The sequence below is a fragment of the Phaethon lepturus genome, unplaced genomic scaffold, assembly GCF_000687285.1.
Source record: "Phaethon lepturus isolate BGI_N335 unplaced genomic scaffold, ASM68728v1 scaffold26940, whole genome shotgun sequence".
Taxonomy (NCBI): Eukaryota; Metazoa; Chordata; class Aves; order Phaethontiformes; family Phaethontidae; genus Phaethon; species Phaethon lepturus.
In genome coordinates, this window is record NW_010510190.1 from 1 (window position 1) to 16,504 (window position 16,504).

Consider the following 16,504-nt stretch of genomic DNA (forward strand, 5'->3'; position numbering starts at 1 on the left):
CCAGCACCGGCTCTCCCGCTTGTCGACGGAGGGTGCTTGCCCCAGCTGGCCGTCCCAGGAGCGGGGACCCCTCGGCAGCGCCTGCCCAGCCGCCCCGGCCGCGGCCTTGCTGCTTCAGTAGCTTCCACCTCCGCTGCTCCGTGAGCCGGTTAATTTACGTAGTTTCTGCGGAAAGGAAGCACGCAGCGCTTCTGAACTGGTGTCATCGTACCACTAGTGGAGAGAGGGGTTGTGTGCTGCACTCTTAAAAGGTTATGTAGAAAGACTGAATGTTGTTTGTGCATTAACTATGGTGCTTACTCGAGCTGAAGATGCCTGACTGTTGGGAGTCATAGAGCCACTGGGGAGATGAGTGATAAAATACGACCTGACACGCGGAAAAATCGAAGGACCCATCAGGCGAGGATGATGTTGATGCCAGTCTGACGGTCAGCAGTGTGTGTTTAGTCCTGCTGTTCAGGATGAATAGGAAGAAAGGAGACAAAGGATTTGAGAGCCCAAGACCATATAAATTATAAGTATCCACTTTTTTTTTAAAGTTGCTGTGCTTGAGAGCAGTGCACGTTTGAAACAGGCCCCAGGCTGATCAGTAATTACTTACCTGAGAAGGTTGGAACTCTTGCGTATGGTGTAGCTTGCACTTAGAAAATGTGTGTTGTAGGTGTATTTATTTATTTATATTTTTTATAAATGGACTCACTCATGGACAGTGAGTGTGTCAACCATGTAGTCTCATCTTGCAAAGATATTTACATTGTGCTCTTCAAACCTTGGAGATCTCTCCACACAATGTCAGCACTACAGACCATGCTACCATGTTTCATTCTTACTGCTGTGTTAAACCCTTATGTCTTAAGGGCTTTTTTATACATATAAAAAAATCCTTGCATTTGCAGCAAGTAGCATTGTTAAGCAAATTGTCACTTTTACAGTCATTATTTTGGTTGTAACCAAGCTGTAAAGCAGTTGGTTGTAGATTTCCGTGGATCTTTATGTATTTCTGTTTATAGCTTCTTGATTCCTTTATAAATCTGTAACATAAATGTATTTCTAAATAGAATCACTCTTGTAGTCTTATACATTTTAATGTGTAGGTAATGGTTGAATCCATCGTTGGATACTAGATGTTACAATTTTCTTGTAGGAATTTTTATTGAACTTGCTCAACCGAAGCAAATTCACTTTATTGCACAGGGTACATGAGTATGTGCATATAATTTGTGATGTGGCATGAAAGTTGAATTATTACAAGCTTGTCTCTTTAGTCATGGATATCACTACTGTGAAGTTTGGTGAAGATGCCATCTACCACAGAAGAAAATAGCAATAACTTATAAAGTTTTTAAAAAGTTGGAATTACTATTTTATGTTCCATTTTTTAAATCAGGTTTTTATTTACCAGGAGTTTTAATATGTCATTCAAGATATAAGCAACTGCATTTGACTTGTTTAAAATACCTATCTGGATTAATTAACCATTATTTAAAGTAATAAATTCTAACGACATACAAATTGTAAAAGCACATACTATTACTTTTTTTATGTATAGTACCTGCTTACATAAATTATGTATGAGAGTCAACTCACTAGGTAAATTTTCCACAGGTCTCTGACTGCAAATAGTACAGCTGCATGCCATTTCTAATACTGCACATCACTGAAGTATTAGAACTTGGTTTTATGCCATTAGTAATACTATATTTTTATGTACTGTTATGTGATGCTCAAAAGCAATGTTGTTATTTTCCTGTATTACTAGTGATATTCATACTGGTGTGATACTATACTTGGGTTTTATTGGAACTTTTCTGACCTTGTGTGCAATTTTTATTCGTTATTTATTTTGGACCATGTAAGAGACTTAGACCATCATGAATTCTCCTTATATAAATATATGCTATAAGCAGTATTTATCTATGCATACATACATCATGTATGAATTCTTATTTTTTTAAAGCTGGGTTAAAATAATTTAAATGCTTGCATTATTTTATTGCTTTACTTATTTTAAATTATTATATTTTTTTTCCAGCACAACTCACCAAGTAGTTTGTATCAACAACATAAATTTTCAGAGAAAGTCTGTTGTAGTAAGTATTTTTTTAATAAAATGTGAAAGTAGAAATGAAAAGTCTGGGTTTTCTTCATGCTTTTAGAGTACACTGCACGTACAAGCTAATTATGTTCTTCATCTTCGTTATATTTTATACTTTGTAATCTGATGCCTCTCATAAGTCTGTCACTCCTTGAGATGCGTCAAATGAAATACCTTCTAATTGTGATTACTTTAATCTTTGTAAGTAAAAGCTTTCTACAAGAAGGTCACTGCATTGTAAATAGTATTACAAAGCAACTTGCACTTCAAAATGGAAATTCAACACAGTGTTAGCTGACGTTAGGGATAGGTTTATAGTTTTTTAGCTTATATGTGGGGTTTGAAGAGACTTTCACAATTTCAGGCCTGAGGTCATTGAGGCTTTTTATGAATTTAGATACCTACATAAATGGATTCTGCTTAGGTTTTAAAAATCATTGTCTCAAGTTCAGATACCAAAACTTAAAACACAGTGATAAAAATACAGTGATGCTAGTAACTTGAAATCTGGTCAATAGAGGCAGATTATTTCCACTAAAACAAGGATGATTGTCAGTGATTTTGAAATTTATTGTTTTGTTTTATTTCACAGCGGGGAAAATGCATGTTAAATGATATGAAAGAAAAAGTATCCTAGACATTTGAAAGGGCAAACCAATTACATTTTAAAATAAAAAATTAATATTTTTACCTACAATTTTCCTTTGAAATGCATTAATAAGAATTTTTTAATATATATCTACTTTGTGAATTGGTAAAGATTTTATAGAAGGTTTTGATTTGTGTTTTCATAGGGTTATGTGGAACTGACAATATTTCCCACTGTTGCAAACCTGAATAGAATCAAACTGAACAGTAAACAGTGCCGGATTTACAGAGTAAGAGTCAACGATTTAGAAGCAGCTTTCATCTACAATGATCCAACGCTGGAGGTTTGTCACCATGAGTCAAAACAGTAAGTGATGTGTTTAAAACTGCAGGTGTAGTGTCTTCCGTTGCTGTTAAGCATGACCCATTTTATTGTACTGGCAAGTTTGACCTGGTGGTTTCCTAATGGTAACATAAGTTTCATACAGAAACAACTATGGTGACTTAATTTGGGGAAAGTATTTTGGCAATAATTTTGAGTCTTATGCTAGTTGTCTTTAGAAATTCTTTTATAAACATGTCTTTGTTTTGTTTTTTTAGAAGTATCAGAAACTTTTTTAAAAGTACTTGGGGGGAGGGGGGGAAGTAGTGGATGCCAGTTGTGTTCTCAGTGTTTTAGGAAACTATCCTTCTCATGTGTTTTTTCCCTGGTAAGAAAATGTCTTTGGCTAAAATGTTTTAGCTTTGATGGACTTAAAGGTTTATCTATGCCCAACCTTTATGCTCATTTAATTAAAGAAAATTTGGTTACATTATTGTGGCAATAGCATTTTATTTATATTGTAGAGAACATTTTACAGGGTTGCAACTACATTCATATGAGAGTTCCACATGAGAGGATTGCCTTCAGTTTGACGTTTTGTGGGGGTTTTTTTTGTGGTTTCTTGTTTGTTTTTTACTCCATAGCATAGTTGGGTAAATCAGTTTGGTTGCATCAGTATAATATGTAGACAAAAACTATTATGGTAATTTCTCCTACAAAAATTGTCCTGATTTTGATGATTTTTAGTGTCAGATTGGATGATCATTTTTGTTCCTTCCTATTTTTAAACCTAAGAATATTCATATGGTATCAAAGTTCTTGGGAATATTTCCCATTTTCCTAGTAAGATTTTGTAAGAATAGTATCTGATTTTATTAAAAATGTCTAGATAGCCTTATATAGAATTAGCTTATTACTTTGAAAAAAGTAGCATGCCCCATCCCTGGAAACATTCAAGGTCAGACTGGATGGGGCTCTGAGCAAGCTGGTCTAGTTGAAGATGTCCCTGCTTTTTGCAGAGGCGTTGGACTAGGTGGCCTTTAAAAGTCCCTTGCAACCCAAACTGTTGTATGATTCTAATAGGAATAAGGCAAATCATGTGCCTGTATCTGGTTAACTATTAGACTACTAAATAAAGATGCTTATTGCTGTTCTTCAGCTATTTGTTGTGTCCCTTTCGACAGTGATTGCTCTGAGAGATTTGCTAGCTGAGCTTTAGAGGTGATATCACCTTGGTTAACTCATACAACTGATGAAGGCAGATAGGAACTAGCTAGGCTTATTCCCAAGCAAACTGCAGAGGGTTCATACAGTCCTGCTAGTTAGACTTGTGAGAATAGTGTCATTCTCAAATGATACCACTAGATCTATAAGAGGTTGTCTACCCATTGGCTTAATGACTAGAGCCTTTGAAATGTTTCTTAGCCCATCTCACTTTTCAGGTTAAACCTGACTTAACTTCTGTGATTGTTGTCTGAAAACTACAATATTGAAGAGAACTTCTGTTATTCAGTTACTGAGATTCACGTACTACTTTTTATCCTAAGTTATGTGGCCTTGGATTTGAACTGTTTATGGCAGGGACTCTATATTCCTTTGTTCATCACTAACACAAGAGTTTCAGTAATTCAATTTGCAAATACAATGTTAATTTATATAGGACACTGAATTGGATATCAGAGTTCTGAAGTTCTGTTTGAGTCCTGATACCAAACCACTTGAGTCTATTAATTCTGTAATTTCTGTCTGTTTTGTGACTTGATTTTGTTGTTGCTGCTGCTGCTGCTGTTGCTTGGTAAGTCCAAAATTCAGGGCCCTCATCGGGGAGATTCTAATTGTTCCGAAGAGCTAGAAAGTAAAACTTTTGGTCTTTCCTAAGGAATCAAACTTTCATTATTTATTAGCATTGTAAATTAGGGTATAAGTCCTAGAATGTTACCTAAATTCACTTTGAAATTTGAAAGGAAGATTTTCACATTTATTCACCATCTGATACTGAAGAGCAAGTTTAAAAACATGTAGCTTCCTACATGTTTTTGGGGAAATGATAAGGGAAGAGACTTTGGTAAAAATCTCCTATCTGTTTTTTGGTAAGAGAGTGCCACTGGCAAATGTTTTCACTAAGTATTCTCTTGCTTTTACTGAAATTTATATTCATGTTTTCACACCTTCTTTTGGCTGGCTTGGTTGAATTTACAGTTTGCTGGATTGTTAAAGAACTTCTAATGAAAGTGCTATACATGTTTGACAGTGGCTGATACGAACTCTCAGAGTCCTTTTAGTTGAAAAGGACCTATTGAGATCACTTGGTCCAACCCCACTGCTCAAGCAGGGTCAGCTAGAGCAGGTTGCACAGTGCTCTGTCCAGCTGGGTTTTGAGTATCTCCAAGGATGGAAAGTGCAATTTTCCTGGTTAACCTGCTCCAGTGTTTCACCCTCACAGTAGAAAAGCATTTTCTTGTATTCAGATGGAATTTCATGTATTTTAACGTGTGTCCACTGGCAGGGCCAGAGGCAACAGACACGAACTGAAACACGGGAGGTTCCCTCTGAACTTCAGGAAACACTTTTTTTACTGTGAGGGTGATTGAGCACTGGGACAGTTTGCAGAGGGAGGTTGTGGAGTTTCCGTCCTTGGAGATACTCAGAAGCTGTCTAGACATGGTCCTGTGTAACCAACTCTAGGTGGCCCTGCTTCAGCAGATGGGCTGGACCAGATGACCTCCTGAGGTCCCTTCCAACCTCAAGTGTCCTGTGATTCTGTAATAACTGAGTCCTGCATAACTTTCAGAAGATGTGAGAAAGGAACAGCACTTAAAATTATTAGAGTGAACACTCAGTTATGTTAAGCAAGGGTTCAGGAGGGATAGCTCTATCATTTTATGGAGAAAGTGGATTTCTGTGTTTAGCGTCCTAGTGGTGTAGTGGAACATTATCCTTTTTTTCATTTTATCCTGTTTAAGAGCAATAAACGAAATTTGAGGACAATGCATACAAAGTAAGATCCTGATACACACAAGGCTACAGTGTGAGTAGCTATTCAGACTTAGTAGAAAGTCTCTGTATTTCGTAACTCCTGTGTTATTCATAGTTATGACAGAGGACACCAAATGTTCTTAACAAAAAACTAGCATGCCTCTATCTCAGAAGTCAAAGGCTACATGGGTTACAAAGTATTACATGAAATATGTATTTTTTCCATTGAAATACCTGGTCACAATTGGGTATCAAGCATGATGGTTGGTAAGTTTTGAGATTACAAACAGAAATATTAGAAATCTAAAAACTCTAGAATTAGTACGTCAAAAAAAACTTGTATGTGAGTTTCCTTTGCCCTTCTTTACAAAGAACTGTTTTTAGAAACAGCAGTGGTTTGTAGTAGTCTTTGTATTTAATCAGTCCTTGCTCTGCTGGTCATCTCTTCCAAGTTCTCGTTTGTTGTGGCATGTTTAGTGATGATGTCCTTTGTACCCTTGTTGCTGAACTAGGTGTATCAATTATTTTGAAGAGGACACAGGTTAGTCATGTTTTCTTTCTAGCATTAGAGGGATTGTTACCTTTTGGATGGTTTTCTTCAGTGGTCTATCGAAATAGTAAATGTGAAATTAAGATGGTTCTTGGCAACCTGTTTATTTAAAATAATTTGTTTTATATCTTTACTCTTTCCTGTGGTGTGTAGCAAATAAAAAATAAGTTCAAGTTGTAAGGTTTTATATATAAACATTTTCTTGCTTTTGATAATGCTTTTGGTTTTCTTAAATGTTGATTTCTAAAAGAATATATACAGTATGTAGAAAAAGTTCTTAATTTAATGGACTCGCTCCGAACTTTGATAAAAAAGTTAAAGTATTTTAAAGGCTTCTTAATCCCTTAGTTAGCAACAGAATTCAATTTAAATGGAAAATTCTGTATTTAAAGCACCTATAATTATTTCTTTGGGAAGACTTCCTACAGCATCCATGACTTGAGCTGTGTTTGCTGATATGAGGTGAATGTTGAGTGAAGTAGTTAATTGTTTGTTATGCAAATTTTGGCATGCAAGAAAACATCGTTAAAAGAGGGTTGAGAAAGTCAAGATTAAAGAGAGCTTCATCTATGAAACACAAGCAGCGCCATCTGAAATTGTTTGTCTTACCATGATGCTCTCTGCTACTTCTTGGGTGAGATCTTCTGTCAGATCAGGTCTTTGTATTTTGAATTTGAATATTCAACTTGCTTTCAGTTCAAGTAATGCTTTTGGGTTTTGTCATCTATTGATGCAAAAATCGTTGAGATGTGGTCTCTGTCATTTCACAGTGTTGCAGAAGGTGAAACAATTTTTTTTTTTTGTCTTGTGTATTGTCGCTTCTGCTGAATGACAAAATAACCCTCAATAAAAAGGTAATTAAAAATTGGTGATTTTTTTTTTAGGAAATGTTAGAAACCTTTAAGTAGTGTATTCAGTATATTTTCAGCTTTGGTACCACTGCCAGTTTATCTGTGAATCCCAAAGCATAATTTCAGGTAACAACTGAAAGAACTTTTACTAGAAGTAAAGTTGGTTTTCCATCTTGTAATTTCCTCCTGAGGCTTCAGAACATTGTAGCTTTTTCATATCAGAGTGGATGGATGAACTTACGTAATGCAGTCGCTTTGTCCCTGGCTGAACAAACATCTGAACGGTGTTGTAAAGTATAAAATAATTCCCGTAGTTTTACCATGTGTACACGAGGTGGCAGAGAATCCCATTTTGCTTATACTTCTAAGGAAGAGTTTGAAATCTTGCAAAAACTGAAAATAGTGTTGGAGAATGTCTAGAGAATGGTCCTGTCTTAGGGCTGTTATTGAGTGTTACACCCACCTCTGTCCTCCTCATCTTCCCTCTTTTCCTTGTAAATTGTTGCTTTCTCGATTTTATCAGTATAAGGGAAGTCGGATTTATTTTTCCAGGCTATAGTATGCAGAAATCCCACAGAGTGTATTCTGACTCCTGAGACAACTGCTTGTATCTCAGCCCCTTTTATGTTAAAACAGGCAAAGGAGATCAGTTTTCTTAATTCTGTGGGTAGGTTTGTAAAGTGTTAAATAGCCACAGCAAAAGTTTGGAGTTTTGATGCAGTGGTTTGATCTGTGATGAGTGAAGTTTATGATGATCCCGCAGTTACCTGGTTATGTGCTTCACATGTTTGTGTGATAACTATGGTGAAGGGTTGAGAAGCTATTGCATTTTATTATTATTTCAGTGTAAAGGAAGATATATTTTTGTATAGGTAGCTAACGTGTGCATAATGCTTTCCTATGCATATGTACACTCTTCAGTGTAATTTTAACCCTTGGCAGTGTATACCTGTTCATTCACTAGTTCAGCTTTTTCTTTTTTGTTTTTTCAACTTGAAGCCTATAGTTTTTAAACATTAAAAATATGAAGATGTTTGGATATCCTCACTGTCTCTTTAGTTACCATAAGTTGTGAGAGAGAGTAGCCTTCAGGGCATGTCTTGCAATATACTGTCTTCTGAGAAGTCAGAGATCAAGCCTTTAACCAATGCACAAAACAGAAAAAATACTGGTGGATGGAGCATGTGTTGTTTTGCTGCAATAACTAGCTTTCATTGCCACTGGTATGATGCTTATCTAGTTGTAAATTCATAATATACTTTGTTAGAAATAAACATAGGTATAGAGAACTTTTGAAGATAAAGATGGCAAAGGTCTTAACCTTGAGCAAGAATGAAAATTAGGTTTTTCAGTGTGCCAAAGACTCAGATTTTTGCCTTATTAATAAATTACTTATATGTGTACGTATTATAGATCTATAAAATGTTATATGTAACATACACTGTGTCATATATTTTGGGGTTGGACTCCAAGACCAAGTGCTAATTGTAGCTGGGAAGCAAAGTAGAATTGTAAATGAATTGCAGGTAATGAAGAGTAATGAATTACATGTGGCTCAAAGAATGTCCTTTGCCAAGTTGATGTTAAATAGTGTAGGATAGAAAGTGGTTTTATAGACTATATGTTTGGGCTGTGTAACTGTTAAGTAACACCACTGCAGCTAGTAGACATGCTATGGGAAGTTGACATGGAGGTTTTTGGAATCAGTGGGTAGCTTTAAAAAATAAGTCTCTGCAGGAGCGCTTGTTTCCAGTCAGTCAACAAGCATGCACTTAGTCTGTAATTAACAGCATTTTGGGTGAATTCTGATAATAAAATGTATCCCTACCAGGAAGAAACACAAATGCATATTACTTTGTCAATCTACACTCAGCATTACAAAAATGTATCTTTGTTCCTTGGGCTGTAACTTTCAGCATGTGCTCTGTTGTTGTTAAAATGACCATATCCAGTTTATTGAGAATAGTTCAACCTATGAAAAAATTAATCCATTGTACTAAGCCCCTAATGGATTCCTTTTACAATGAGTCACCCATTTGAATTGGAACACTTCAAAAAATAGAAATATCAGAATAGACTGTTTTCCATAAAATGTTAAGTCTACCTTTCTTGATATAAAATCATAACCTTTTCCTGTCTGTGAACCCATTGATGTTTAAAATGTAACCACAAGTTCACCACAGTCCTCAAACTTGGAAAAATTTCTCACTGATTTATTGGAAAGGGATCCCCTATCAGTAATGGTGAATTTTCAGAACCAGTTTAGATTAAAATTTAAGAGTTTGAGACTTTACAGTCTCTCAGAATGGTACTGTTGTTTTCTGTTGCTAGTTTCTTTAATTACAAAGATAGTTTTTAGTCATGCAGTTGTCTTTTAAAGAGAGTTTTTCCAGTGGTATTCTTTGCCTTCTGAGGATGCCATTTGAAGACAGCTTAAAGCAACATCAGTTTGGGTGGTTATGATTTCACTGACAGTCTCCCATGCCTTAGTAGTAGCACTTCCTTGACCCCTCAGTGTGTTAAATCAGGGAGCTAAACCCACTGAATTGTGTCTGGGGGGAAAAAAAAAAAACTTTTTTTTTTCCATTTGTCACTTTTGCTGCATCACTGCAGGATTGGATCAACAGTAGTCTCCTTAATAAGTGAGGGAGCAGGAATGTGTGGCTGAGACTAGCAGACAGCACATCAGCTGGAGTTCAAACTGGTTTGAATTGTTCTGGAATCAGAGCTGAAGTTATAGTATATTCCAGTGTACGAATTTAACCTCGTGCTTCTAAAACTTTTTGGCATTGTATCCTATCTTTAGGTACACTCCAGCTATGAAAAAGGAAAAAGTGATTATGTATTAAAACTTGGGATTTCTATGCTCATGTGCTCCCATTTACTATTCACGTCCTATTTTCAGAAGCTTCCAAGCAAAGTAGACAAGTTTACTGCTCCTAACATTCTCAGTCTTGGTAACGGTGCCAGGGAATTTGTGCACTATTATTGCCAAAGATCAAGAACTGTATGAAAATATGTTCTCAATATATGTCAGTGTTTAGCAAAGTTTTTTAGATGTGGAAGGCTAGGAATATAAGCATGGTGTTTGACATACCTAGACTTGTAGCATCATCCTGGCATGGGTAATTACCCTTCATTCTTCCAAATAAGGTACTGTAGTTTGGGTTGAATGCTGTTTTCTCTGTGGGTGGTGAATAGATGAATGGTTAGATGAAAGTAAAATCCTGAAATGAGATCATGTCTGCTTTGTGTGGACTTCAGATTCCATGGAAGAGTGGAATCCACAGCTAAAAGTTAAGTTACTCAACTGTGGTGAAGTAACGCTGCAGATAGCTTTATGCTTAATTGCAACTTTGCCACCACAGTGGTTGGATTGATCAGTGGTACACATCTAAATGCTTGATATTCTGGAAAGAAAGGTGATCAGTAATTCAAACACTTTCTCTTCAGCCATACAGTTGTGCAAGCTTTTGAAGAACTCTGTATCCTAGAGGATTAGAATTAATAAAGGTGTTGCTTCCATGTTTTACAGAGTTTAAAAATCCATTTTGAAAAAGTATAAAAGCTGTAGCGTAAAGATAACCAAGGTTATTTTTTAACTTGATTGGTCAGTCCTCCAGCATCTGAACATAATCGCATTAAATAATAAGACGATGACATCCTGCTCATAACCACTGTAACAGCAGACATGCATGTCCCTGTGCATTTCAGTAGAAAACAGTTAATCTAAGCCACAACTGAAGTAATGGTATTACTTTGTAATGAAATGTGCAGTCAATTAGCAGCTAATATATAGTAGCTTGAACAGCTCAAACCTCATTACAGAAATTAGGGTCTGCATCCTAAATAAACAAACGATGATAACATTTTTTTAAATTGTTTCTAGCGACTAAAAACTATAATGCATATTTCTGTGTTTTAGTGTATTAAAGCCAAAACTCTAGCATCTAGTATTTTAGGTGATACTTAAAAGAGCATAAAAAAACCCCTATTCCTATCCATCAAGCTAAGAGAGGGGAAAAACACCATTGCTAAGCTAAAATCTTACTACATTTGGAAAAGCAACAAAAAAGCAAAACTGCAATATATGAGGAGGCAGATCTTCAAGACAGATCTTTAGAATAAACGTACAAACTTAATCCAAAATTTTCCAAAACAAGAATTTTTAAATGCTATCCCAATAAGCATAAATATTATTCTTATTGGGAAGTAAAGAGCACTGAGCATTTACTGGGCGTTATTACTGCTTAAGTCTTTTTGATTGTGGATCAATTCTATAAGCTTAGTTTTAGGTTCTGATTTTTGGAATCTAATCTTTACTCCTTTGTTCCTTCGCTCCTTCAAAACCACAACAAAACACTTGTTTTCATGCACCACGAAATTCAGTATAGAAATTCTGTAAGTTCAAAAGTTGTATTTTGTAGTTCAGCATGTACTTTAAGAATTAACTGGGTATTTCTGACAGGAGGAATCTCAACTATTTTTCCAATGCCTATGCTGCTGCAGTCAGTGCTGTGGACCCAGATGCTGGAAACGGAGAACTCTGCATTAAGGTTCCCTCAGAGTTGTGGAAACATGTTGATGGTAAAGTAAAGAGACCATACCAAACACTTAATTTAAGATGCCGTAGAGTTGTTAGCTGTGAGTTTGCATAGGAAGATAGTGGATTTAAATAAATAGAAATAGCGTTACATTATGAAATGGTGGTTACTGCTTCCTTTTTCCTCACCTATATTTTTCTAGTCAAAGTCTGAAAAAATACCTTCACGCTTCTTGGTAATATGGAGAAGTGGTTGCAAGGTTTCTCAACACCCTTTACAAACAAGCTCTTGGGTGGTCATGAGCCAGAACTATACATGAGGATGTGGGTGTAATGGATTATATTGGGTGCTAAATTGTAACTGTTTGAAGCTGCTTGCAATATGTATGAGCCAACAAAGAAAAGAATTTACAAGGAGATATGCCTCTCTGCGTGTTGTTTAAAAAGCTACATTAATTTTTTCCCATCTCACTTTGAAGAATGCTTGGTTTAAAACTGATTCGATAGTGAAAAATAGACTACTTCATAAACTGGCATACTAGATTGTGGAACAAGTAACTTTTTTAATAAATTACCCTCCAACATTGGTTATTTTCTTACATGGATTTTATTAGGTTCTTGTATTTGTTTTCATATATGGTTTTATCAGTTTTTCCCATGGATTTGTGAGACCTGTGAGAGAAAAAACAACTATATCATGAAGCTGACTCAGTGTTGTCAGATACACCTTAATGGAAAAGACACTTTTGTTTATTTTAAATTTTGTTTAAGTTCCTGTTGTGTTACTTGCAAGCCTAGAAGGGAAAATATTCAAACAGGTATAATTTTTTCTTTTCAAAGTCTGAATGCCAAAATGACTTGTTGGATAAATTTCACATATGCCTGAATTTCTGTTCTTGCCAGCCTATTCATAGGTGAGATTTCTGTGAAACTAAACCAAAGCAAAGACACTTCAGTTACAGGAAAAGCTTTAACTATAATAAGAGGTTTTAAGAAACTGCAAATGGCAATAACATGTCTTTTAAGAATGTGCCTGTTACACGCAGTTTTTGTAGAAAATTTCAGCAGGGTTCAAAGGAGATCATGGTTATGGTACAAGCACTGTATAAAGGTTCTTTACTATTGGGGATTTGGAAGATGAAATGTAACTCCAACTGCAGTTTTTATTAATCAATAAAGATTCTTATAAATTAACATCCTGTAAGTTCTGCTTAAGAGGTCTCAGTTTTGTAAGCTTTTGAGCTGCGCTTTGTAAGCAGATGTGGAGATCCATGGGAACAAATTAAACACATAATCTTGAAAGACCAAGAGTCCAAAACTGAATGATTATTCTGAAATAACTTTCATAGAAGTTGTATATATTTACTCTAACTTTGGTCTTGATATGCTGCAGAGTTAAAAGTCCTGAAGGTGCATATAAACTTTTCTCTGGACCAGCCAAAAGGAGGCCTTCATTTTGTGGTACCCAACATGGAGGGCAGCATGGCAGAAAGAGGGGCTCATGTCTTTTCATGTGGTTATCAAAATTCTACAAGGTAAGAAAACTACCTTTTGAATGTTAGACTGGATTTCCTATTTAATCTCAGTGTAGGAAATTATTTGTTTGAATTCTTGTAAGTTTGAAAAATTCTAAGACTTAATTTGTGTTTGAAAGGAGCTTACCTATGTGAAGTAGCATCTAATGATTAGTGATTAGGATTTCTAGTCTTTATAGCTCCGCAGGAGGTAATGTCAAAGAAACTTGTAGTGCTTTATAAAATTAATGTGTAGTAGGAGTCAGTATGTCAACATTCAAAGTATTTAAGATTATAGTTTGGAACTTGAGAGAAAAATCATCTCTGAGAGAGATAGTATAATTGTTAAGTATAACTGTTAACCATTTTTTTCCCCCCAATCCTAACTTCCCTAGATTTTGGTTTCCTTGTGTTGATTCATATTCTGAGTTGTGTACCTGGAAACTTGAGTATACTGTAGATGCTGCAATGGTGGCTGTTTCGAATGGCGATTTGGTGGAAACTGTATATACCCACGATATGAGAAAGAAGACTTTTCATTACATGCTGACTATTCCAACAGCAGCTTCTAACATCTCCTTGGCGATAGGACCTTTTGAAATACTTGTTGATCCATACATGCATGAGGTAATAATCTTCATAGAGGCCTCTGGTTTTTTTTGTTTTTTTAAAGAGCTAGTGGCTATTTTTATGTTGCAACCAGTATAAGTTGGTCAAATATGAGTATGTCTAGACATGGCCGCCATTAGTACATATATGATAAAACTTGTCTCGTAATGCTTGTATTTAAATTTATCTCCAAAGTAAAGCCTTGAATGAGCAATAATTCCATTTATGCCTGAATTTATGGGGCTAATTTGATTGGAGTTGGTAACACCATGTTTCTCAAAATAGCTTTAAACCCATCCTGTTACTGCTAGTAGGTGAAAATTATTGCTACACAATTGAGTAGTCTTCTAAACTAAATTTGACATTGGGTTTTCACTCTTGATAGATTGTTGCCATAATGTTGAAGTCCACCAGTTTATTACTTACATGTGTCGTTTCAGATTGGGTAAGGGTGGATTTGGCAGGCAGTTGACGTTACCAGTTCAGCATAAAGACTGGCTTGTATATTCTTTTGTAAGCATGATAGGAAAATACTGCGAAATAGCTATGTTTTACTTAATCCAAAGCCAAACATCAGATTTTACTCATCAACAATGATACTCTGTTGACTTTTACTGGTTGACTGGTTGGACATACTCGCTTGTGAAAGGTAATAGCTGTTAAAAAAAAAAAAAAAAAAGAAAATCAGTTGTTGATATTTGAAAAATCCAAACTGATAAATTTCTGTAGAGCTTGACTTCTATAGAGCTGACTTAAAGATATATATCATTCTCAGCTTGGTTTCTGTGTCACTGCTGAATTCAGCATCACTGGCTGCATCATAAGTTTACGGAAAAAACAGTGATATCAAAGGTTACTTGTAGTTTTAGCTGTAAAAAATCTTCTAAACAGTAACACTACTTGACTGATTTGAAAATAGCTAATTCTTTACTGCATAAAAGAAAAATATTATTTCCAAACGACACTGGATTGCAAAATCAAAGAAAAATGTCATGTGTTTTTAAATGATAGACATCACTAGGTAGACATTTTTATTGTGCATTGTCTACTAAAAATTATTTTCCTGTTGTTGCTTTCAGTTAAGAGGGACATCCTGGTGCGCTTTTCTGACGTGATAGTCATTATCACAGCTTGAAAATCCTTTTTTCTGTTAAATTTACAACAGCTCTATTTTTGTTGTGTTGTGGGGTTTTTTTGTAATATACTTGATGTTTATGGATTTAAATCTACTCATCAGTCTTGTACCGAATTTTCCTTTGATTGTAGGTGACTCACTTCTGCTTACCACAACTACTTCCATTGCTCAAACATACCACCTCATATCTTCACGAGGTGTTTGAGTTTTATGAAGAGATTCTTACCTGCCGTTATCCATACTCCTGTTTCAAAACTGTTTTTATAGATGAAGCTTATGTTGAAGTAGCCGCTTATGCATCCATGAGTATTTTCAGGTTAGTATTTGAGAAAATTACACCTTTTAAATCCACAGGCTTAGAAGCTCTAGATCAAGACTACTGAGAAATATGTGAAGCTTTTAGTATTTTTATAGCCTGAGTTTTGGGCTCTCTCGTTTGAAAAGGCTGGCTTGTGTTAACATTACAGGCTTTTAACACCATTTCCAATTTTATCTGTTACAAAGATGTTGGATTTGTATCTTCTTTAAGAAAATATGGGCAGAGGTTTTCTTCTGAATTAGAGACACCATGCATGAAATATTTAAGATCAAATTACGTGCAGATATTTGATTATGTATTATTTTTGTCAGTTGGGGTAGGGTACCAGGAGTCCAAAAGAGTTTTGCCAGTTAAAAGAAACTACTTTGGCTTTACACTTTTTATACAGATTATAGTAGCAGGAGATCTGCCTGGATTAAAGGTATTAAAAAAAAAAAAATGTTACTGTCTCATTGAAAAACCAGTGAAGGAATTATTTTTTTATTATTATTATTTTTTAAGCAAGGTCTCTACTTTGTTTCTTTGGAGCTTATGCTCATGTTGTGTTATTTTCTTTTTATGGGGGTCCAGCACAAATCTCTTACACAGCGCAATGATTATAGATGAAACTCCACTGACAAGGAGGTGCTTAGCACAGGCCCTGGCCCAGCAATTCTTTGGATGTTTTATATCAAGAATGTCCTGGTAAGTATTTTACTGTTGTACTCTCTAGAAAATGGTGTAAATCTAGGCAATCAAATTTTAGTTTGCATGTTGCATTTTATCAGAAGAATAAGTGAAATAGTAACTGTAGAAGAATGCAAAAAACAAAAAAGCCAAAAAGTGCCGCTCAATATATGAAAATCCATGAGAATTTTTGTTTGAAAGGAGAATGTGAGATATAAAGGTTCCAAAGACTGCAGAGATTGAACATGTCTGCTCTCAGAGATTATTGGTACTTGAGTATTGTACTGTGCTTTGGCACCTGGAAATTTACAGAATCACACAGAATCACAGAATCAC

The 16,504-nt window shown here is 35.5% G+C and overlaps 1 protein-coding gene across 1 annotated transcript; it reads left to right on the top strand.

The window, feature by feature from the left end:
• The first annotated feature begins 461 nt into the window (after positions 1-461).
• Positions 462-16,190, top strand: LOC104616018 (transcription initiation factor TFIID subunit 2-like). The gene is made up of 8 exons (XM_010296274.1): positions 462-514; positions 2,036-2,090; positions 2,890-3,050; positions 11,851-11,969; positions 13,319-13,460; positions 13,835-14,066; positions 15,315-15,499; positions 16,073-16,190. The coding sequence occupies exons 1-8, from the start codon at positions 462-464 to the stop codon at positions 16,188-16,190; spliced, it is 1,065 nt and encodes a 354-aa protein (XP_010294576.1).
• Positions 16,191-16,504: the final 314 nt, after the last annotated feature.

What these genes read in the sequence shown, in the direction of transcription:
- LOC104616018 (XM_010296274.1), top strand. Translation starts at nt 462, where the DNA reads ATGAATAGGAAGAAAGGAGACAAAGGATTTGAGAGCCCAAGACCATAT. An exon ending in TTCAGAGAAAGTCTGTTGTA is followed by an intron (nt 2,091 to 2,889) that starts GTAAGTATTTTT and finishes GTGTTTTCATAG; the next exon opens with GGTTATGTGGAACTGACAAT. An exon ending in TTGATCCATACATGCATGAG is followed by an intron (nt 14,067 to 15,314) that starts GTAATAATCTTC and finishes CTTTGATTGTAG; the next exon opens with GTGACTCACTTCTGCTTACC.